At 43.7% G+C, this 23,434-nt stretch overlaps 1 protein-coding gene and 1 long non-coding RNA gene across 5 annotated transcripts in view; one reads left to right on the plus strand and one right to left on the minus strand.

Annotated features, from left to right (window-relative positions):
• Window positions 1-374: 374 nt before the first annotated feature.
• Window positions 375-23,434, minus strand: part of LIPH (lipase H) — a 75,095-nt gene continuing 52,035 nt past the window's right edge. For all 4 annotated transcript variants that reach the window (XM_054483573.2, XM_054483576.2, XM_054483575.2 and 1 more), the window contains 5 exons: window positions 19,379-19,546; window positions 17,306-17,401; window positions 14,648-14,759; window positions 5,633-5,806; window positions 375-2,985 (listed from right to left, as the gene is read on the minus strand). In XM_054483573.2, the coding sequence (XP_054339548.1) occupies window positions 2,898-2,985; window positions 5,633-5,806; window positions 14,648-14,759; window positions 17,306-17,401; window positions 19,379-19,546 (638 nt within the window). In that variant the 3' untranslated portion in view covers window positions 375-2,897. The remainder of the gene's footprint in view (window positions 2,986-5,632; window positions 5,807-14,647; window positions 14,760-17,305; window positions 17,402-19,378; window positions 19,547-23,434) is intronic.
• On the plus strand, window positions 5,953-18,533 carry LOC134739207 (uncharacterized). Its single transcript, XR_010125797.1, has 4 exons — window positions 5,953-6,042; window positions 14,940-15,015; window positions 15,554-15,681; window positions 17,729-18,533. It is a non-coding gene; the product is annotated as an uncharacterized LOC134739207 (long non-coding RNA).

Here is a 23,434-nt window from a genome sequence, read left to right on the forward strand (position 1 = left end):
ACAGTGAGCCAAGATTGCACCACTGCACTCCAGCCTAGGCGACAGAGTGAGATTCCGTCTCAAAAAAAATGTTAAAAAATATAAGTAAAAAGTGCTATGAAGGAGAGGTACAGTGTGGAACCTCTCTGTATGGAAATAAGGTCCAAGAAGACTCCCTGAGGAGGTGGCAATTGAGCCACGATCCAAATGATGAGTAGGAGGTCACCAGTGAAGCGGGGAGGGAATAGGGTGGACTGTAATTTAATTGTGCTTTGAATTTGGCACTCAGACAGATACATGGTACTGAGAAAGAGAGGGGAGGAGAAGCAAGGATAACAAGAGACAGTCAAAAGTTCCAGGGGCCCTTGGAAGAAAGACTCTGAGAACAGAGTGGCCACAATTATAACTGCCTTTATTTCTCCTGATCACTGTTACATGAAATTTATTGAAATTCATCTCCTCTGGTGAACAAACTTCCTTTCTTTATCCATTCATTCACCCATCTACCCATCCTACAGTGAGCCAGACCATCCTTCTGGTCTAGGAGACCCATGAGCCTAGAGTTTACAAATTGGTAGAAATTCTATTTCTGGCATTTTCTTGCTATTGTTTTGACTCCCTGCTTACCAGGAAAAAGAACAAAAAAGTGACTGTGCTAATCAAAATACGGACCAATAAAACTCTAAGAAGAAACCAGGGCTGCCGGGCGCGATGGCTCACACCTGTAATCCCAGAACTTTGAGAGGCCAAGGCGGGCGGATCCCAAGGTTAGGAGTTCAAGGCCAAGACGGTGAAACCAGGTCTCTACTAAAAATACAAAAATTAGCCAGGCATGGCCTGTAATCCCAGCTACTTGGGAGGCTGAGGCAGAGAATTGCTTGAACCCGGGAGGCAGAGGTTGCAGTGAGCAGAGATCGTGCCACTGCACTCCAGCCTGGGTAACACAACGAGACTCCATCTAAAAAAAAAAAAACAGGGCCTACAGCACACTGATATCTCTATCCACAATTGCTGAGGAAATGTGGGAAGGAGGAGGAAGGATGGTAACATGTCCAAGAGCTTGTTCCACTCAGAGTTCAGTCATCCCTCGCTTAAATAAAACAGACTCTGTATTTGCTGCAAATGTAAATCTGTAAGCAGATGTGCCACACAGGAATATAATTATAGATTTCTTTAATTTATGACATAGAGAATCCATTTCTTCACCAGGTGTGGTGGCTCATGCCTGTAATCCCAGCACTTTGGGAGGCCGAGACGGGCAGTCACCTGAGGGCAGGAGTTCGAGACCAGCCTAACTAACATGGTAAAACCCTGTCTCTACTAAAAATACAAAAACTAGCCGGGTGTGGTGGCACATGCCTGTAATCCCAGCTACTCAGGAGGCTGAGGCAGGAGAATCAATTGAACCTGGGAGGTGGAGGTTGCAGTGAGCTGAGATCATACCATTGCACTCCAGCCTAGGCAACTCCAAAAAAAAGAGAGAGAGAGAGTCGATTTCTTCATAACAAGGGCTATTTTCACAGATAGCAGTTGAAGGAGCAATCACTTGGGTGAAGAGCAGGTGACTGGGCCTGTCACCTCCTTTTCACAGACCTTCCTGCAGTGACCACAGCCCTGGGACAGATCGTGCCTCCCCTCCCACTGGGCATCTGGCCCCAGGGATTGTCCTCCCTTTTTTCTGGCCTTGGCCTGACAGGACCTCTTGACTGGACTCCTGCTGTCATTCTAGATTCGCAGACAGCATCTACCTCCAGGGAAGCAAAGGATTCCTCAAACTGGAGGCTTCAGATTTTCCAAAAGTAAACCAGTTCATGCTTTGAATTCACGTGTTAGCAAAACAGGTGACAGCCTTGTTCCAAAAGGCTAACATTAATTACGTCTAATAGGTGGGATCGTGGATAGTATTTTTTTTAATTTTGTATCTATGCATTTTCTAAATTTCCTTCAATAATCATAGATTACATTGGTAATAAAGAAACATAAACATTTCTTAAGGGTTGCTTAAAATGAGGGTTGCCTGTAAAGTGATACTTCTCCACCTTAGGTGAAAAATAAGCTCTGCTTTTCCTTCTCTTGCCTCATGCTCCATCCCCTGTCCCCGTGTGGAGAGGCTGCCCCACAGCTTCCTCGTCCTTCTTTCTTCATCCACTTACTATCTAGTCCCAGCAGCCGCCCTCTTAGCTGTCATTCCATCCCCATCTCCTCCAGCTCCTCCATGCTCCAACAACACTTTAGAGAAGGCAGAGGGCCAGCACCTGGCTTTCTGGCCTTCCCTGAGCAAACAGCCCGAGAGAGAAGCTGGTGTTGATAGAGAGAGGCTCTGTTATTGCAAATTAGATAAGCCCTATGAAAATAAATAAAAGCATATTCACATTTATCAAACATCTCATAGATGTGGCACCTATGGGATTTCAAAAAACCCTTCAAAGGTATTTGCCTCCCAAACCCACACAGCAGTCCCATGAGGTAGACATCAGTTTCGTTCCCTTCTACGTGTGGGAACTGGAGGAATGTGGCACGGAGAATGCAGAGTTGAGTCCACGGTGAGGCCTCCAGTCCGTCCTTCCCTTGAAGATGCTTGACCCGCAGCCACGATGGGCAGAACCACCCGCGTGACAGGCAGCGGAATTGACAGGTCGGAACAAACGAGGCCCCAGGACGCAGCAGACACAGCGCTGGGCTGCCGCAAGCCTGGCTATTTCTGACTTGCCCTAGTTACGGGCTCCCTTCCCAGGATCGTTTTATAATCACAAGGTTGTTTGACGTTGTACAATGTGACATCCATAGGACGCTACTGAAAAAAGCCTTGGTTTTTTTCATACTTTTTGTGCCTTGCAGAAAAGGTGAGGTGAAGCTTTCAAACAGCCTGTGGTTGTAGCTTTCTTTCTATTATTGATGCCCATGTGTCCTGGCAAAAGTTACAACTGCAACTCTGGGCAAAGAATAGGTTGGAAGACTGTTTCAACGTTTTCCATCAGGACAAGATCATACCGACACAGCTGGGGTCTGGGAGAATAAGACAAAATATCCTTGTCAATGAATTTATAAAAATGCAATGGTCTAGTAAATAATATTATATCCTTAAGATACAAAATTATTTAGCAATTGTTTTTAATATAGAAAACACTTACAGTGGCCAGGTGCAGTGACTCACGCCTGTAATCCCAGCACTTTAAGAGGCCGAGGCAGACGGATACTTGAGGCCAGGAGTTCAAGATCAGCCTGGCCAACATGGCTAAACCCCGTCTCTACTAAAAATACAAAAATTAGCTGGGCGTGGTAGCACGTGTCTGTGGTTCCAGCTACTCAGGAGGCCGAGGCAGTACTAGAGCCCAGGAGGTGGAGGTTGCAGTGAGCTGAGATCACGCCATTGCACTCTAGCCTGGGCGACAGAACGAGACTCTGTCTCAGAAAAAAAAGAAAGAAAATGCTTATGGTAAGTAAAACACCAAGGAGAAAGCAAGATACATGGCCAGGCACGGTGGTTCACGCTTATAATCCCAGCACTTTGGGAGGCCGAGGCGGGTGGATCACCTGAAGCCAGGAATTGGAGACCAGCCTGACCAACATGGTGAAACACTGTCTCTACTAAAAATACAAAAAATTAGCTGGGCGTGGTCGCGTGTGCCTGTAATCCCAGCTACTTCGGAGGCTGAGGCAAGAGAATTGCTTGAACCCAGGAGGTGGAGGTTGCAGTGAGCCAAGATCGCGCTACTACTGTACTCCAGCCTGGGTGACAGAGCGAGACTCCGTCCCAAAAAAGAAAGATGTAAAATTGTATTTACCACATAACTTTAGCTTTAAAAACAATAAAAGAAAGGAAGATTATATAGAAATAACAATAAATATTAACAGTGGTTGCCTCTGAATAATGACAATATGGGTGATATTTTTCTGCTTCCTAACAATTTCTGTACTTTCTAGATTTTGTCAAATAGACATATATTGTCTGATATTCAGGGGAAAAAAGTATTAAAAAGTTTTAGGATGTAATGACTATCCTCTTAGGAGAAACTTGTATTATTAAATGTTTTAGGGTACCCTAAACTTTCTTTTTTTGTTTTCTTTTTTTTTTTTTTTTTTTTTTTGAGACAGGGTCTCACTCTGTCACCCAGGCTGGAGTGCAGTGGTATGATCTCGGCTCACCGCAACCTCCACCTCCCAGGTACGAGCAATTTTCCTGCCTCAGCCTCCCGAGTAGCTGGGATTACAGGTGCACACCAACACTGCCCAGCTAATTTTTTATATTTTTGGTAGAGACGGGGTTTCACCATGTTGGCCAGGCTGGTCTAGAACTCCTGACCTCAGGTGATCTGCCCACTTTGGCCTCCCAAGCTGCTGGGATTACAGGCATGAGCCACTGTGCTCAGTCCCTAAACTTTTAAGAAAAAGGAATTCACAAAGTACTAACTGCTCACATCATTTCGTGTCTCCCTCTCTGTCCGCAGGTTAGATGCTAGGACTATATGGTAGAGTGGCATTTGTCACAAAACATACATGTCAACACAGCTCTGTACTTAAAAAGTAATAATTCTTCCTCTCCTTCTCCCCCTCTTTCTCTGTTTCTCTCTCTTTCTCTCCCCAAACATACATTGTTTATTTTTTCTGGAGCAATTGAGAATAGATTGTTTACTCCTTAATACTTCATTGTATATTTCCTAAGAACAAGGACATTTTCAGTGCCATTATCAAATTTAAGAAATTCAATATAATACTTTTGTACTGTCAAGGGTGCAGTGGCTCATGCCTGTAATCTCAGCACTTTGGGAGACCGAGGCGGGCGGATACTTGAGGCCGGGAGTTCAAGACCAGCCTGGCCAACATGGCGAAACTAAAAATGCAAAAATATTTTTTTCTACTAAAAATACAAAATCACAAATACAAAAATTAGCTGGGTGTGGTGGACATGCCTGTGGTCAAGGGAATAAAATGTTCCAATTTTCTGTACCTTTTTTTAATACTAGGCTCTGTTTAATCAGCTTGCCAAATTATATAAAGCTTTCTTTTCTACAACAAATTACCAGCTTACAAGCAGTGTGGTAGTTAGAGAAGAACTGTATAATTCTAAGCATATAACAACATTATTTCCTTGGATTACTAGGTCATCTACCTTATCTACCTTTAAGTACATGCAGTATAATTTTCTTGGATTACTGGGCTACCTGTTTTTACTTTTAAAATTTTTTATTTAATTTTTTGTTTTTATTTTGAGATAGGATCTTGTTATGTTGCCCAGGCTGGACTCCAACTCCTGGGCTCAAGTGATCCTCTCGTCTCAGCCTCCTGAGTAGTGGGATTACAGGCATGTACCATCAAATGCAGGTGGGCTGGGCCACTTGCTTTCTGTTTTGGGTTGTTTTTTTTTTTTCTCTTTTTGTAGAGACAGGGTCTCCATATGTTGCCCAGGCTGGCTAGAACTCCTGAGCTGAAGCAGTTCTCCCAGCTTGGCCTCCCAAAGTGCTGAGATTATAGGCTTGAGCCAGTACACTTGGCCTGGGCTACTTGTTTGTAATAAAAACTATTTTTGGAAAACCCATCATGTCCCTCATTGTGAATAATAGAGTCTTATTAAAACATCAGACCAAGCAGATTGGACAGGATCCAGCAATATCTTTGGAAAACAGCGTTTTGTCAAACCCTACCCTCAGCTCACCTCTCCGGATGGGCAAGGGACCTTAACTTCATTCGGAGAATCCTGAGCTTGTACCTTGGGCCTATTAGAGATCCTGTAGAGAACATCAAAGAAATTGCAGCCACTCTATCCAGATCTTGATTAAATCTTGCAAGTAGACTCACTTGGTGATATTTCTGAAATGTGGTGGGTTCACTGGAAGGAAGAAATAATATTGAAAAATGGATAAAGACTACTAATGAGAGAAAGCAGTTTTGAAGCCTGCAAGTCACTGGTAAGCTGGTAACTATTTCACCTCATAGCCTGCACCAGCTGACTTTTTTTTTTTTCTTCTGAGACAGGGTTCACACTGTTGCCCAGGCTGGAGTGTAGAAACCTTCCAAGAACTAGTCAACTTTGATGGGCAAAGTCTGCTGACTCCAAAGGGCTATGTAAGTGACCCAAAATGACATTAGAGAGGTGTGATGCTAATGACTGCCTAGTACACACCAGATGATGTCCTTGTCTCTCGACTCATCTCTCCAACCCCCCGAAACATTCCGCAAGGGGGGCATTATTCTTCTCATTTAATAGACAGAAATAGATGCTTACAGAGATCAAGCTCCCCAGGTGACAGGCCTTATATGTAGCAGTGAAGAGATTCCAGCCCAGTTCTGGCTGAGTTCAAAGTTATGATCTTTCCATTAAACTGCATCCCTAGATGCCTAGGTATATCTTTAGCCAAACTAGATGCTAATTGAATTGTGCTTTAGCATGTATTTTTTTTAGTTCTCCCTCTCAAGATGAACCTTAAAAGAGGCAAATCCAGAGTCTGATACTTTTATCCAAGTGTATAGAGATGTTTTCTATAGGTGGAAGACCAAATTGAAGGTAAGGTATATCACTGGAGAGGTTCAGCTCAGTCACTGTCTTTCTGGGGAGGTGGAAGAACCATGGAGCCCCTGGCTTTGGGAACAGAAGGCTTGCTCTAGACATTAATCCTTTTTTTTTTTTTTTTTTTTTTGAGATGGAGTCTTGCTCTGTTGCCCAGGCTGGAGTGCAGTGGTGTGATCTCTCTCGGTTCACGGCAACCTCTGCCTCCCGGGTTCAAGTGATTTTCCTGCCTCAGCCTCCCGAGTAGCTGGGATTACAGGCACCTGCCACTCCTCCTGGATAATTTTTGTATTTTTTAATGGAGACAGGGTTTCACCATATTGGCCAGGCTGGTCTTGAACTCCCGACCTCAGGTGATCCGCCTGCCTCGGCCTCCCAAGGTGCTGGAATTACAGGCATGAGCCACCAAGCCTAGCCAACAGTAATACTTACTTTGGGAATGGGGTGATTGTGACAAGGTATCTGTCACCCCACTGGGATCATGTCAAAGTCGCATGGAGTACAGAAGTGCTACAAATAAAACTAATCTAAAAGGCGCCCAGATTTTGTTTTCTTAATACCATCTCTACTGAAAGAAACCAGGGCTCCCTAGAGAAAATTGTTGATTCCACAGCTGGGGCAGGAAACGTGCAAAGTAATCCTGGAAACCCGTGTGCCAGAAAGTTAGGAAGTGTTTTAAACAGTGATGGAAGCCAGGCATGGTGGCTCATGCCTATAATCCCAGCACTTTGGGAGGCTGAGGCAGGCAGGTCACAAGGTCAAGAGATGGAGATCATCCTGGCCAACATGGTGAAAACCCGTCTCTACTAAAAATATAAAAATTAGCTGGGCATGGTGGCTCGCGCTTGTAGTCCCAGCTACTCGGGAGGGTGAGGCAGGAGATTCGCTTGAACCTGGGAGGTGGAGTTTGCAGTGAGCCGAGATCACGCCACTACACTCCAGCCTGGCGACAGAGCGCGACTCTGTCTGAAAAAATAAATAAATAAATAAGTGATGTAAATGTTCAAAAGACACAGAATCATCTCACACCCTTTCAGATGGTTAATATCAAAATAATAGAACATAACAAATGTTGGTGAGGATGTGGAGAAACTGGAACCTGTATGCACTGTCAGTGGGATTGGAAAATTGCACAACCATTAAGGAAAACAGTATAGTGGTGTCTCAAAAAATTAACAATAGAACTACAATATGATCCAGAAACTCCACTTCTGGATATAAGTCCAAAAAAATTGAAAGCAGAGTCTCAGACAATTGCACACCCATGTTCATAGCAGCACTACTCACAATAGCCAAGAGGAGGAGGCAACCCAAGTGTTCATTGATGGAAGAATAAACAAAATGTGGTATATGCATACAATCAAATATTATTCAGCCTTAAAAATGAAGGAAATGAGCCAGGCGCAGTGCCTCACACCTGTAATCCCAGCACTTTGGGAAGCCGAGGTGGGCAGATCATGAAGTTAGGAGTTTGAGACCATCCTGGCCAGCATGGTGAAACCCCGTCTCTACTAAAAATACAAAAAATTAGCTGAGCATGGTGGCATGTGCCTGTAGTCCCAGCTATTCGGGAGGCTGAGGCAGGAGAATCGCTTGAACCTGGGAGGAGGAGATTGCAGTGAGCCAAGATTGCGCCACTGCACTCCAGCCTGGGTGACAGAGTGAGACTCTGTCTCAAAAAAATAAATAAATCAAATCAGTCAATCAATCAATAAGTGAGTTTCCCAGAAAAAAAATGAAGGAAATCCTGTCACGTGCTACAACATGGATGAACATCGAAGACATTATGCTAAGTGAAATAAGCCAGTCACTTATTTCACTTAGTGACTGTATCCAAATACTGTAGGATTCCACTTATATAAGATATCTAACACAGTCAAATTCATAGAGGAAGTAGAATGGGGTTTACTTTGGGGTCGGGGGAAGGGGAGTTGTTTAATGGGTATAGAGTTTTGGTTTCACAAGATGAAAAAGTTCTGGAAATCTATTTCACAACAATGTGAATATACTTAACACTACTAAACTGTAGGTCAAAAAAATGATTAAGATGGTAATTTTTATGTTATTTATTTTTACCACAATAAAAAATATATTTTTTTTTTTGAGACAGAGTTTTGCTCTTGTTGCCCAGGCTGGAGTGCAATGGCGCAATCTCAGCTCACTGCAACCTCTGCCTCCTGGGTTCAAGCAATTCTCCCGCCTCAGCCTCCTGAGTAGCTGGGATTACAGGCATGTGCCACCATGCCCGGCTAATTTTTTTTTTTTTTTTTTTTGGAGACAGAGTGTCGGCTCTGTCGTCCAGGCTGGAGTGCAGTGGCACGATCTTGACTCACTGCAACCTCTGCCTCCTGGGTTCAAGTGATTCTCCTGCCTCAGCCTCCCGAGTAGCTGGGACTACAGGCGCCCACCACCATGCCTGGCTAATTTTTTGTATTTTTAGGAGAGACGGGGCTTCACCGTGTTAGTCAGGATGGTCTCAATCTCCTGACCTCATGATCCTCCCACCTCAGCCTCCCAAAGTGCTGGGATTACAGGCGTGAGCCACCACGCCCAGCCAATTTTTTGTATTTTTAGTAGAAACAGGGTTTCGCCATGTTGGCCAGGCTGGTCTCAAACTCCTGACCTCAGGTGATCCACCCACCTCGGCCTCACAAAGTGCTGGGATTACAGGTGTGAGCCACTGTGCCCGGCCAAAAAAGAATTTTCTTTAAAAGACAGACAATAATAACAAGTGTTGGCGAGGATGTGGAGAAATTGGAACCCTCATACCTTGCTGGTGGGAATGTTAAATAGTACAACTGCCAGAATAGTTTGGCAGTTCCTCAAAATGTTCAACATAGAATTACCATGTGACCCAGCAATTCTATTCCTGGTATATACCCAAGAGAAATGAAAACATGGTCACATAAAAACTTTTGTCCAAATGTTCATAGCAGCATTATTCATAATAGCCAAAAAGTGGAAATAACCCAAATGCCCATGAACTGATGCATTAAATGTGGCATATAAATACAATGGAAAACTGTTTGGCCATAAAAAGGAACAAAGTATTTCTACATGCTGCAACTTGGATGAATCTTGAAAACTGTAAACTGGCTGGGCGCGGTGGCTCACGCCTGTAATCCCAGCACTTTGGGAGGCCGAGGCGGGCGGATCACCTGAGGTCGGGAGTTCAAGACCAGCCTGACCAACATGGAGAAACCCCGTCTCTACTAAAAGTATAAAATTAAGCCTGGTGCGGTGGCTCACGCCTGTAATCCCAGCATGTTGGGAGGCCAAGGTGGGCAGATCACCTGAGGTCAGGAGTTCGAGACCATCCTGGCCAACATGGCAAAACCCCGTCTCTACTAAAAGTACAAGAATTAGCTGGGCATTGTGTGGGCACCTGTAATCCCAGCTACTCAGGAGGCTGAGGCAGGAGAATCGCTTGAACCCAGGAGGCAGAGATTGCGGTGAGCCGAGATCACACCACTGCACTCCAGCCTGGGAGGCAAGAGTGAGACTCCGTCTCAAAAAAAAAAAAAAAAAAAAAAAAAAAAAAAATATATATATATATATATATATATAAAATTAGCCGGACGTGGTGGCGCACGCCTGTAATCCCAGCTACTCATGAGGCTGAGGCAAGAGAATCGCTTGAACCCAGGGAACGGAGGTTTTGGTGAGCCGAGATCATGCCATTATACTCCAGCCTGGGCAATAAGAGCAAAACTCCGTAGCAAAAAAAAAAAGAAAAAAAAAGAAAACATTAAACTAACCAAACGAAGCCAGGCACAAAAGGCCACATATCGTATGATTCTGTTTATATGACATGTCCAGAATAGGCAAATTCAGAGAAAGTTTAGTGGTTGCCAGCAGGTAGCGAGTAGACATGTAGAATTACTACTAAAGGATATAGGGTTTCTTTCTGAGATGATGAAAATGGTCTGGAATTAAATGATGGTGATTGTTGTACATTTTGTGACTATATTAAAATTTACTAAATTGTACACTTTATTTTTAATTTTTATTTTTTTGAGACAGGGTCTGGTTCTGTTGACCAGGCTGGAGTGCAACGGCACGATCTTGGCTCACTGCAACCTCTGCCTCCTCAAGCCATCCTCCCACTCCCAGCCTTTAAGTAGCTGAGACTACAGGCACAAGTCATCACACCCAGCTAATTTTTGTATTTTTTGTAGAGATGGGGTTTTGCCATGTTGCTCAGGCCGGTCTCGAACTCCTGAGCTCAAGTGATTCCCCATGCCTCAGCATCCCAAACTGCTGGGATTACAGGCATGAGCCACTGCACCCAGCCAAATTGTATACTTTAAAGGGTGAACGTGGCCGGGCACGGTGGCTCACGCCTGTAATTCCAACACTTTGGGAGGCCGACGCAGGCGGATCATCTGAGGTCAGGAGTTAGAGACCAGCCTGGCCAACATGGTGAAACCCCATGTCTACTAAAAATATAAAAATTAGCTGGGTGTGGTGGCAGGCGCCTGTAATCCCAGCTACTTGGGAGGCTGAGGCAGGAGAATCACTTGAACCCACGAGGCGGAGGTTGCAGTGAGCAGAGATTGCGCCACTGCACTCCAGCCTGGGCAACAAATCAAGACTCTGTCTGAAAAAAAAAAAAAAAAAGTGAATGTTATGTGAATTACATCTCAATTTTTTATTTTATTTTTTGAGACAAGGTCTCACCTTGTCACTCAAGCTGCACTGCAGTGCTGTAATCATAGCTCACTGTAGTTTCAAACTCCTGGATTCGTGTGATCCCCTTCGCTGAGCCTTTTGAGTAGCTGGGACTACAGGCACATACCACCAAGCCCAGCTGTTTGTTTTTTTGTTTTTGTTTGTTTGTTTGTTTGTTTGCTTTCTGTACAGACAGTCTTGCTACGTTGCCTGGGCTGGTTTCAAACTCCTGGGCTCAAGCTATCCCCCTGCCTCAGCCTCCCAAAGTGCTGGGATTACAGGAGTAAGCCACTGGGCCTGGCCTTTTAAAATGATTTTTTAAAAAAGCAAATACAAATACATAAATACAGGGAGAGTCACCAGGCCAATAATAACCTTGACTGTGACTTCATCTATTCCCATAGTCTGGTGAGACTGGATCAACTCAGGGTACATGCTCTAATACCATTTTCTTTTTCTTAAATTGTAAAAATAATTTTAAAAAAAAGTTAAAGTACATCTTGAAAAAAAGAGAAAAGTACCCACAATCTCACCATGTAATAGAACAATTATTTCCTTCTTGTACATATTCTCTGATTGATAGTGACGTTTTCACAAACATGACTAAAATAAGAATGTGCATTAAAGATGTTAAGGTATTTATTTAATCAAGATACAAAACTCCAAATTTACGAATTCCTACTTGGGAGACATCCACTATATAAAATTAAAAATTGGGCTGGGTTTGGTGGCTCATGCCTGTAATCCCAGCACTTTGGGAGGCCAAGGAGTGAGGATTGCTTGAGCTCAGGAGTTCAAGCCTAGCCTGGGCAATAGTGACACATCATCTCTACAAAAAAATTAAAAAGTAGCTAGGCATGGTGGTGCATTTGTAGTCCCAGCTACTCAGGAGGTTGAGCAGAGAGAATCGCTTGTGCCCAGGCAGTTGAGCTATAGTGAGCCATGATCTTGCCACTGCACTCCAGCCTGTGTGACAGAGTGCAACAGTTTCAAGAAAAAAAAAAAAAATTCTAAGACATATGTAAAGCAAATATGTAACAAATTATTGACAGAATACTTAAGCTTTGCTAGGTGAGAAAATTTCATTATATAATTGCACAATCTCCCCTGCTAGCTCTTAGAATCTCCAGAATAGAAAATTCTAGATTCTAGATAAGGTCTCTGCTCTAGCTTCCTCACTGAAGAGTCCTCAAGATGCGCCCCCTAGCGGTGCTCTCCCTGAAAATACTGCCCCACCGTGGGTGTGGGGACATTAGCAATGAAACAGACCAACAGGGAACCCTAAAAAAAAAAAAAAAAACAAAAAACAAAAAACCAGCGGGGCGCGGTGGCTCACGCCTGTAATCCCAGCACTTTGGGAGGCCAAGGCGGGTGGATCAAGAGGTCAGGAGATCGAGACCATCCTGGCTAACACGATGAAATCCCGTCTCTACTAAAAATACAAAAAATTAGCCGGGCGTGGTGGCGGGTGCCTGTAGTCCCAGCTACTCAGGAGGATGAGGCAGGAGAATAGCGTGAACCCGTGAGACGGAGCTTGCAGTGAGCCGAGATCGCGCCACTGCACTCCAGCTGGGGGACAGAGCGAGACTCCGTCTCAAAAACAAACAAACAAAAAACCCACTGCACTCCCAAACTTCAACTGTGGTGGGGCTAGGGGGAGCAATACAGCTTAATGGGAGGAATCTAATGTAGTGATTAAAACTATAGGTGCTGGGGTTGGATAGACCTGCTTCTGATTTCACCTGATTCACACTGATCAACTGTATGATACTGGCCAAATTACCTGGTCTCTCTGAGCCTCAGTTTCTTCATAGATGAAATGGGAATGGTAATAGTACCTCATAGGGTTTTGGTATAATTGCATTAGCCAATTTATATAACACGCTTAGTTCAATAAACAAAGGTTACTATTATGATCCAAAAATGCATTTAAAAAAGCCACCTACAAACCACCCACCCCACACCCACTTTCTCTATTTATCTACACAGTGAACCCGTAGGGTGACTGCCACTTTCAGATGACATTCTATGCAGTCTTCTGTGGATGTGGCCAAGAGACAACCCAAGTGCTTAGTAAACAATAGGTCCCAGAAAACATTTCCTGAATAAAATGAGCTTCAAATTCCTTTGCTTAAAACCTCCTCACCGCTTTTCCTGATAATAAAAGATTTTCTAAAGTATTAATTAATTTTAACCACATATATCCATCAGAAAGTTAAAAAGAAAAGAGAAGATGAAAAAAAAGTACTCAAATTCCCACCACCCAAAGGGCAATGTAACATTTTGGCATGTTTCTTTTTCATTGATTTTTACATTGTTAAGCTAATTTTGTGCTTTATATCATTTGATATTCTACATTTTTCGCTTAGCACATTATAAGCATTTCCTTTTCTATGTTTTATAAATGACTTCAGTGTATAGTGGGAATATTTACATTAACCATTTTCCCATTGTTAGATTTTTAGAATGTTTCCAATTTTTATTGCAAATTACTTTTTATTTTATTTTTTTTCTTTTTAGATGGAGCCTTGCTCTGTTGTCCAGGCTGGAGTGCAGTGGCGTGATCTTGGCTCACTGCAAACTCCGTCCCCCTGGATTCAAGCCATTCTCGTGCCTCAGCCTCCCAAGTAGTTGGGACTACAGGCAGAGGCCACCACACCTGCTAATTGTTTTATTTTTAGTAGAGATGGAATCGCACCATGTTGGCCAGGCTAGTCTTGAACTCCCGACCTCAGGTAATCTGCCCGCCTCGGCCTCCTAAAGTGCTGGGATTACAGGCGTGAGCCACCATGCCCAGCAGCAAATAACATTTCCTGAGTTTCAGAAACATATATATAAAAACACAACATACATATGTTATATATGTATTATATATGTTTACATATATATTATGAGCTCATGAAAGAATAGAAATGTGTGCGGGTAGAGATGCCTTTTGCCTTTGGGGCTGGGATTGTTGGTGAGATTCGGCAAGGACTTGTACTTTTATGTTTGAAATTCCTTTTTCTAAATTACTATTATTTTTGATTGATAATGAGAAATCATAATTACATAGATTTAGGGGATGCAATGTGATGTTTTGATATATGTATACAATGTGGGATAATTAAATCGGCATATTCCTTTATTGTTTAAATCCTTTATAGCAAACAAGGATAACTTTTGTATTACATGTTTAATCAAAGGAAGTAAGGAAGAGAGGAACGAAGGGAGAAAGGGAGGGAAAGAGAGAGAAAAGGAAAGAAAAAGGGAGGAAGTAAAGAAAGGAAGAAGGGAAGGAGGGAAGGAAAGAAAACCCTTGCACCAATCCCATTTGTAAAGACCCTGGGAGATCAAGAACCAGGGAAGCAACTAAGCAATAGTTCCCCTTATATCTTTTATAGAACAAGGAAAAGCATAGATCTATAAATAAGAAAGTAGGTAGATTTGTGATTTAATTTCTCTGAGCAAAAAGGGAAATAGTGCACTGCAAACAATTGTAACTCAACTTACTGATTGATTTTGGATTCTGTGGTGTTTCCAGCTTTGTCTCTCAATTTGATGGTAATGTCCCCTCTTCTGATATTCTTGTTCCATGTTATAATATCCACAAAGTAATGATACACTGCAAAACAGAGAGAGAACACGGTAAGAGAGAGATACTACCAACTGATCCCCTGAAGGGTTGGTTCCTAAAAACTGAACCTCCCTAATCACTGAGTCTCTTCTTCTCTTTCTCTCTAGTTTCTCTGCAAAGATCCAGGGCAGAAGTTTCTAATATTCCCTTCTCTTCTCTTTGGTAAAGATGGCATGAGTGATAGCAGAGTTCACTGGCTTCCAGTCACCATGGTCAGGCATCATCGTTGAACCAGTGTTTCCAGGTATTGTGAAGTCTTAGGGCCTACAGCTGAGTGTGGTTCACATCAATTCCTGCCCATTTTAGACTCAACCAACAAAGGGGCCATTTGGAGACCCTCCATGGCTGAGACGGTTTTCCACAATTTGGGCCATGTCCACCAGCCTACCCAGCCTTCCTCATCCTTCTCCCAATCATGCCCCACCACCTGCACTCCCTTCACTGTGAAGGCTCCTGGGCCTTCACCCACCTGGGCACTCTTACTTTGCCAGCTCTGTGAACCCACCTTTCAGGTTTCAGCTTAATGTCATTCCTCCAGAAGGCTTTTCCTGACCCCCAGACTAAGTCAGGTCTCCTTTCTTGATGTTCCTGCTATACTCTGGACTCCCCCCATTATTACTCAGCACACTTTCCTGTATTTACAAAATGCAAGAAAGGATGATAATAAAAATAAAGTGGCATTCCCTAACCAGCAGACTCAGAGAAAAAAAAAAGTGGTAAATATGTGGGTACATCTATACAAATGTTATCTGAATAATGTCTTATGGGTTTTTTTTTTAAAGATAAAATTAAAACATGCTACAACAGGAACTAATCAGGGAGATGACAGTCCCACGAAGGAATAAGGTCAGTCCTGGATTTGCCATTTTATGGCCCCAAGTTGCTCAGGGGCTTGCCCCATACAGACCAGGTAGGTGCCAAATCCTGGGCTGCCACACATGGCTCCAAAGAAAGAGGGAAACCCAGTGATCTGCAGGCTTTTTTTGTTTTTTAAAGAGTCTCTCTGTGTTGCCAAGGCTGGAGTGCAGTGGTATAATCTCGGTTCACTGCAACCTCTGCCTCCTGGGTTCAAGCAATTCTCCGGCCTCAGCCTTCTGAGTAGCTGGGATTACAGCCAAGCACCACCACGCCCGGCTAATTTTTGTATTTTGTTTTTGGCGTTTTTGTATTTTTAGTAGAGACGGAGTTTCACCATGTTGGCCAGGCTGGTCTCGAACTCCTGGCCTCAAGTGATCCGCCTGCCTTGGCCTCCCAAAATGCTGGGAATACAGGCGTGAGCCACCATGCTTAGCCTCCAGGCTCTTTTAAAAGAGTTGCTCACACCTGGCATGGAGGTTCACACCTGTAATCCCAGCACTAAGGCAGGAGGATTGCTTGAGCCCAAGAGTTCAAGACCAGCCTATGCAACATAGTGAGACTCTGTCCCTAAAAGAAACAAAAAAAACCAGTTAGCTGGGCATGGTGGTGCATGCCTGAAGTCCCAGCTACTTGGGAGGCTGAGGCGGGAGGATTGCTTGAGTCCAGGAGGTTGAGGCTGTGGTGCCCCATTATTGTGCCACTGCACTCCAGCCTGGGTGACAGAACAAGACCCTGTCTCAAAAAAAAAAAAAATAACATAGGCTGGGCATGGTGGCTGATGCCTGTAATCCCAGCACTTTGAGAGGCCAAGGCAGGCAGATCACCTGAGGTCAGGAGTTTGAGACCAGCCTGGCCAACATGGCAAAACCCTGTCTCTACTAAAAATACAAAAATTAGCCAGGCATGGTGATGCACACCTGTAGTCTCAGGTACTCGGCATCCTGAGGCAGGAGGATCACGTGAACCCAGGAGGCAGAGGTTGCAGTGAGCTGAGATTGCGCCACTGAACTTCAACTTGGGTGACAGAGTGAGACCCTGTCTCAAAAAAAATAAATAAAATGAAATAAAATAGTTGTTCCCAAGGAAAGTGAAAATGGGTACAAGACTGTAGGAAAAACACATCTGCCCAAGGAAATTCTAGTTGTTTCCCAAGGCGTCTAATCATCGGCTGCCCCCTTTAATTCCCATCTGGAATACTTAACCTCTCTAGGCCTTTAGGTCATCATGTTTGCTTTAGAGCTGGCACTGACCCGTAGATATGGGTGACACCTGATTTTTCCTAGTCTCAATTTTATGTCTTTTGGGGAATCAAGCAATTTTCTGGAAGATCTTAGTGATTAGAATGGTCATCCAGTGAAACTAACAACTCTGATTTGTTGAGATTTTATTAAATTAATATTTTTAAATGGCATCAGATTAAACCTAATATCCCAGAAGGCAGGCATTATTACCCCCATTTGACCAGTCAGGACACTGAGACTCAGAGAAGTCAAATGACTTCACCAAGGTCCCACAGCTATTATGTGGTAGACTCAGGAGTCAACCGAGGCCCTTCCAGCTCCAAAGTTGATGCTTCATCCTGGCCCTTATTTGCCAAGAAGTAGCCAGGAAGCTGAGACTCAGCCATCCCCAAAATAAGAGTTAGGCAAAAGCCAACAACCACATTCACCACTCACTGCAGAATGGGCTCTCCTCAGCTGTGTCAAAGAATGCCTTCGTCATTGGAGGATCTTTCCCCCTTAGATAGTCTTTCCAATTATCAGCATAATAGCCTATGAAACAAGTTTAAAAAATTGTAAGATTAACATGTATGATATAAACGTAAAAGCAACTGAGGTAGCAAGAACATTGAGTTTGACTGTATCCACCACTTCTGAGAGAAACTCCCTCCCACCTCCATCCCCCATGGTGAGGGCCTTCAGGGTGACCCATCTTGCTGGCCGACCCTGTCCCTAAGAGCTGAAGGGCAACAGGACCCTCCAGTGGTTTTCCTCCTTTACTGGTTCTCAGTAGCAGGGTGGAGGGGTGTGGGGTGTGGCACACACTGGTGTGGACTAAAAATAACACTGACATTTTTCAGTAATACATTCATTTTCTAGATTGAAACAGATTCAAGTTCATACTTAAAATAGCATCACTCTTGAAAAGCAATATGCTTTCTTGAAGAACTACAATGGGACCCCTAAATTGCATAGACCTGGGCTTGCCACATGACTGACTGTGTCACTAAGCAGGTGAGTGTCCTCCTTTGTGTGCTGTCCAGAGGGCCCTCTTTCTCTCCTCTGTCCCTAGCCCTAGAGAATGGCCTTCACATTCTGCCTTAATTGATCCAGGGTGGGACCCAGGCATCAGTATTGTGTTAAAACTCTTTAGGGGATTCTAAAGCACAATCAAGGTTGAGAACCCCTTGTCTATACCATGCCCTGTTGTTAACTTGGATTTTTCCTTTTGGAAAAAAATAGAAAATCCTCATGGCCATCCAGTTTCAAAGTCCTAACCACCTAGAATATCTGTACTAATCCCTAGCGAATATCCAAGCAGCCTCCACAATATCTATTACCTCACTCCACCTGCTGTACGTGCACACAAGAGCCGGAATGTGGAGTGAGGGCATTTACACAGACATGAGTCTGTGAAAAAGTTCACTTGTCAGGAGGGTCTCTGGGCTCATTGTGGACCCACTCCCAGCAGAGAGGTTGTATGCACAGAAAGGGTATTCCTGTCCCCACAGGAGCAGGCTATGTAGAGTGACTGTACCCTGGGTAAGCTTGGAAACTCTTCTGGAACCTTCTATTCCATGCTAGAATAGAGGGTCCAGGGAGGCTGTACTGCCTTCTGGATGGAATACTCTACAGTTACTTTTCTTTTCTTTTCTTTTTTCTTTATTTTGTTTGTTTGCTTTTTGAGACGGAGTTTCACTCTTGTTGCCCAGGCTAGAGTGCAATGGCGCGGTCTCAGCTCACTGCATCCTTCGCCTCCCAGGTTCAAGTGATTCTCCTGCCTCAGCCTCCCAAGTAGCTGGGATTACAGGCGCCCGCCACCATGCCCAGCTAATTTTTTTTGTATTTCTAGTAGAGATGAGGTATCACCATATTGGCCAGGCTGGTCTCGAACTCCTGACCTGTGATTCGCCCGCCTCAGCCTCCCAAAGTGCTGGGATTACAGGCGTGAGCTACCGTGCCTGGTCTACATTGCTTTCTAACACTGTTTATTAGTAGGAGACTAGAGTAGTTCAAAGAACAAATTGGCTAGAAAAAGCTGACTAGAAAAAAAAAGTCTATTTTTTAAATTTTTTTCTTTTTAAGAAAAATTTTTTTTAATTTTAATCTTTTATTTATTTATTTTTGGAGACAGGGTCTTGCTCTGTGACCCAGGCTGGAGTGCAGTGGCATGATCTCAGTTCACTGCAGCCTCAACCTCCTGGGCTCAAGTGATCCTCCCACCTAAGCCTCCTCTCGAGTAGCTGGGACTATAGGCACGCACCACCACACCCAGCTACTTTTTGTATTTTTGTAGAGACGGGGTGTCACCATTTTGCCCAGGCTGGTCTCAAACTCTTGACCTCAAGTGATCCAGCCGCCTCAACCTCCCAAAGTGCTGGGATTACAGGCATGAGCCACTGTGCCCAGCAGAAAAACAAGTTTTTAATACAATTATGGGGCCGGTTTTTACACGATAAAGTGGTTCTGGGATTCATACCAAAAACTAGTTCTTTGTGAATCAGAGAGGAAACTGCTGGTTGGACTTACCCAGAAGGGGACAGGACTCTTTTTGTGATGCACCGCAGCTGACACACTTGCCATTCCTATAATCCTGGTAGGAGTCACAGGGATACGCAGTGATGGTGCAGCTCTCTCTCAGGGAAGACAGGTACAGGTATACAGACCTCTGGTGGTCACATTTAAAATACTGAAATCCTTGGTTGTAAAAGAAGTGATGAAAGAGTAGAGCAGTTGAAGCCTTAAGTAATACTATATCACAAATTCTATACACACACAATTTCTCATCTGGCCCTGCGCTCTTTCAGTGTATTTTATTTCATTTAATCTTTATAAAATCCCATAGATAAGAATTCATGCTGGCAAGTGGGAGGAGAAAAGATGAAATCAAATTAAGGTTGTGGCAAGAATTAGAGCAAATATGCTTTGGTGAAAGACCCAGGGCCAGGTGCGGTGGCTCACGCCTGTAATCCCAGCACTTTAGGAGGCCGAAGCGGATGGATCGCCTGAGGTCAGGAGTTCGAAACCAGCCTGGCCAACATGGAGAAACCCCCATCTCTACTAAAAATACAAAAAGTCGCTGGGCGTGGTGGTGGACACCCGTAGTCCCAGCTACTCAGGAGGCTGAGGCAGGGAGAATTGCTTGAACCTGGGAGGCGGAGGTTGCTGTGAGCCGAGATCGCGCCACTGCACTCCAGCCTGGGCAACAGAGTGACACTCCATCTCAAAAAAAAAAAAAAAGACCTGGATTGCTCATGTAGCAATCGAGGTAGCTTTCACTGTCATCCAATGCTTGATCCATAGATTGCCTGCATCAAAATCGTGCTTGTTAAAATACAGAGTTCAGGTCCACCTTCAAACATTTCTAATTCAGAGGAGGTGCAGGCATCAGCATTTTAACAAACACTGTCCCCTGTCTTCCATGCAGTCCTGAAGCATGTAAGTTTGAAAGCCCGTGGTCTAACATTGCAGGGCTACTTCAGACTACAAAGATGCTGTGTCTGCTCATCAAGCTGACATGGTGAGGGTGTTTGGGTCCCAGGCCAACCTTCCCTAGGTCATGGAGAATCAGAAGGAATTACCAAAATCGTTATCATAAAAGTAAATTGCTAGCTGGGCACAGTCTCACGCCTATAATCCCAGCACTTCGGGAGGCTGAGATGGGTGGATCATGAGGTCAGGAGTTCAAGACCAGCCTGACCAACATGGTGACACCCTGTCTCTACTAAAAATACAAAAATTAGCTGGGCGTGGTGGCGCATGCCTGTAATCCCAGCTACTTGGGAGGCTGAGGCAGGAGAATCGCTTGAACCCAGAAGGCGGAGGTTGCAGTGAGCTGAGATTGAGCTATGGCACTCCAGCCTGGACGATAGAGCAAGACTCCATCTCAAAAAAAAAAAAAAGCAAATTGTGAATCATTAACTAATTCCTTTTCATATGATACATTTACTTAGAGAAAGGTTGAAAAATGCAAACAACTAGCTTCAGTCATGGAGCTCTCTCACTCCCCTGCCACATTTATTATGGGAATTTTCAAACAGGCACAAAAATCGAGAGAAGGATACAAAGAACCCTCAGGCCCATATCATCCCCGCTCCAGTAATTGAGTAATTATCAAAATTCTCCCATTCTTATTTCACTTACTCTCCAGCGTTGTGGCATTTAAAAACCAATCTTTCACTGTTAAATACCACTATTAGATCTATTCAAGTCCTAGCTTCTATCTTTTTTTTTGAGATGGAGTCTCGCTCTGTTGCCAAGGCTGGAGTGCAGTGGCGAGATCCCGGCTCACTGCAACCTCCGTCTCCCGGGTTCAAGCAATTCTCCTGCCTCAGCCTCCCAAGTAGGTGAGATTATAGGCTCATACCACCACTTCTGGCTAATTTTGTATTTTTAGTAGATACAGGGTTTCACCATGTTACCCAGGCTGGTCTTGAACTCCTGACCTCAGGTGATCTGCCCACCTCAGCCTCCCAAAGTGCTGGGATTTCAGGCATGAGCCACCGTACTCGGCTGAGTACTAGCTTCTATCTTGAATAGAATAACCTTGACTCTGCTTTTCTCAATGTACAGACTTTGTCTATTTAGTTCACCGTGATAGTTGAACTATTAATACTGTTCTGAACTGTTATAATACACTGAACTGTTCTCCTATAGTTCCAGATCCTAACACAGTGCCAGACGCATGGCAAATTAATAGGTTTTTGTTGGATGAATGAATAAATGCAACCTCTAGCGGGTTCCCCTGTTTGCTGAAACCCGTCTGCTTTATTTCTGCTCGAGGGTTTAACTGGAAGTCTGGTTCTTATGAGCTTCCTTGGTCTGGTACTGTTCAGACTGTTGCCTGTTGCCAGACTATTGACTGTTGCCAATAATCCCAACAACTGCCAAAAACTCAAGAGCAAGAGTCATTCAGATTCCTGCCACATTTTTCATTCATGTCAAAGGCAACGGGGCCTGGCACTGCACAGAAACCAGGCAGACAATCAAGAGAGACATGGGGGACACCTGCCAGATGTTGAGGGTCATTGGAAAGTACAACTGCTCAGTAGTTCCAAAATGCCATTTCTGGACTAGTGCTGGTTTACGACAATGTGTTCACGAGTCTGTAGTAGAGTATGGGAACCACACAGATGAGACAGTGAGTATTTCATTAAGCTAACTGCAATTAATGTAAAGTTCTGCATGCTCTGGGTTTATGTCCTTTCTTTTGTGGGTATATGCGTTAAATGCCCTTTGTTATGAAATAATGGTGATGATAGATGTATTTTTGTGGTTTAGGATTTTTTTCCTAACTCAGCCAATTAAGTATCCCAAATTTGTTTTCAAATATTTTAAAACCGGAAATGTATACATTGTACTTATAACCGCTGAAATAGAACAATCAGAAACACTATCAACAGCCAGGAATGGTTGTTTGTGCTGGGCCCCTGTTGACTTCATTAAGGATGACACCAGGTTCAAAAGGCTAAAGAAGATACCTAGAGCCAGTGAACAAGACCTACAGCTTATTGGAGGAACTTACGTACAGGGACAGTCCAGTGACAACAGGCCGGACATGAGAACTGCAACCACTTGTACAAAGCATGCAGTTTTTACAGCATCTTCACTTAGCACCCTCACCCCATCCAGCAACCTCCACATGGCAACCCTCATTACTGAAGTGTTGCTGTCAGCTGTGTCTGCTGTAAGGGTCATTCTCAGGGTAGGCTGACATTATTGCTGGCAGGTGTAGCTCACACCTGTAATCCTAACACTTTGGGAGGCCAAGGCAGGAGGACTGCAAAGAAGGAAGAGAAAGGAAGGAAGGGAGGGAGGGGAAGGAAGGAAGGAAGGAAGGAAGGAAGGAAGGAAGGAAGGAAGGAAGGAAGGAAGGGGAAGGGAAAGGAAAGAAGGAAGGAAGGAAAAGGAAGGAGGGAAGGAAGGAAGGGAAAGGAAGGAAGAGAGAGAAAGGAAGAAAGGAAGGAAGGGAATGAAGGAAGGAAGGAAGCAAGGAGAGAGAGAAAAAAGAAAGAAGGGAGGGAGGGAGAGAAAGAAAGAAGGAAAAGAAAAAAAGAAAGAAAGAAGGAAGGAAGGAAGGTGGCCGTCATATTCTGTCAGTCATCTCACTTTTATGTTGCCCTGTAACTCCCCATTTATGTTTTTGAGTTTTTTCTCATTGTAAAAGTAATATATAATTATTTGAAAAACACAAAATGATAGGAAACAGTGATGCAAAAACACCTAAAAGTCTGATATCAACAGATTGCCAGTAATAATTAGTTGGAGCATTTACTTTTAGTCTTTTTATCTGTATTTACATCTGTACAAATACAGATTAAAAAAATAAATTGGCATCATATTATATAGTTTTATCTTTTTCACTTATCACACTAAGAATTTTTATTAATCTCTGAAAATGTGACTTTTAAGAATTATATTTTTTGTGAGCATACCATAATTCATTTAATAATTTTTGTAAGCTGGCCATTTAAATTATTTCAAAAGCTCTAATTATTATAAATAATGTTATGTTGAACATCTTTGCACTCTAATTCTTGTCTACATTTTCCATTATTTCTCTAGGAGCAATTTCCAGGTGTGGAA

The sequence above is a fragment of the Pongo pygmaeus genome, chromosome 2, assembly GCF_028885625.2.
Source record: "Pongo pygmaeus isolate AG05252 chromosome 2, NHGRI_mPonPyg2-v2.0_pri, whole genome shotgun sequence".
Lineage (NCBI taxonomy): Eukaryota > Metazoa > Chordata > Mammalia > Primates > Hominidae > Pongo > Pongo pygmaeus.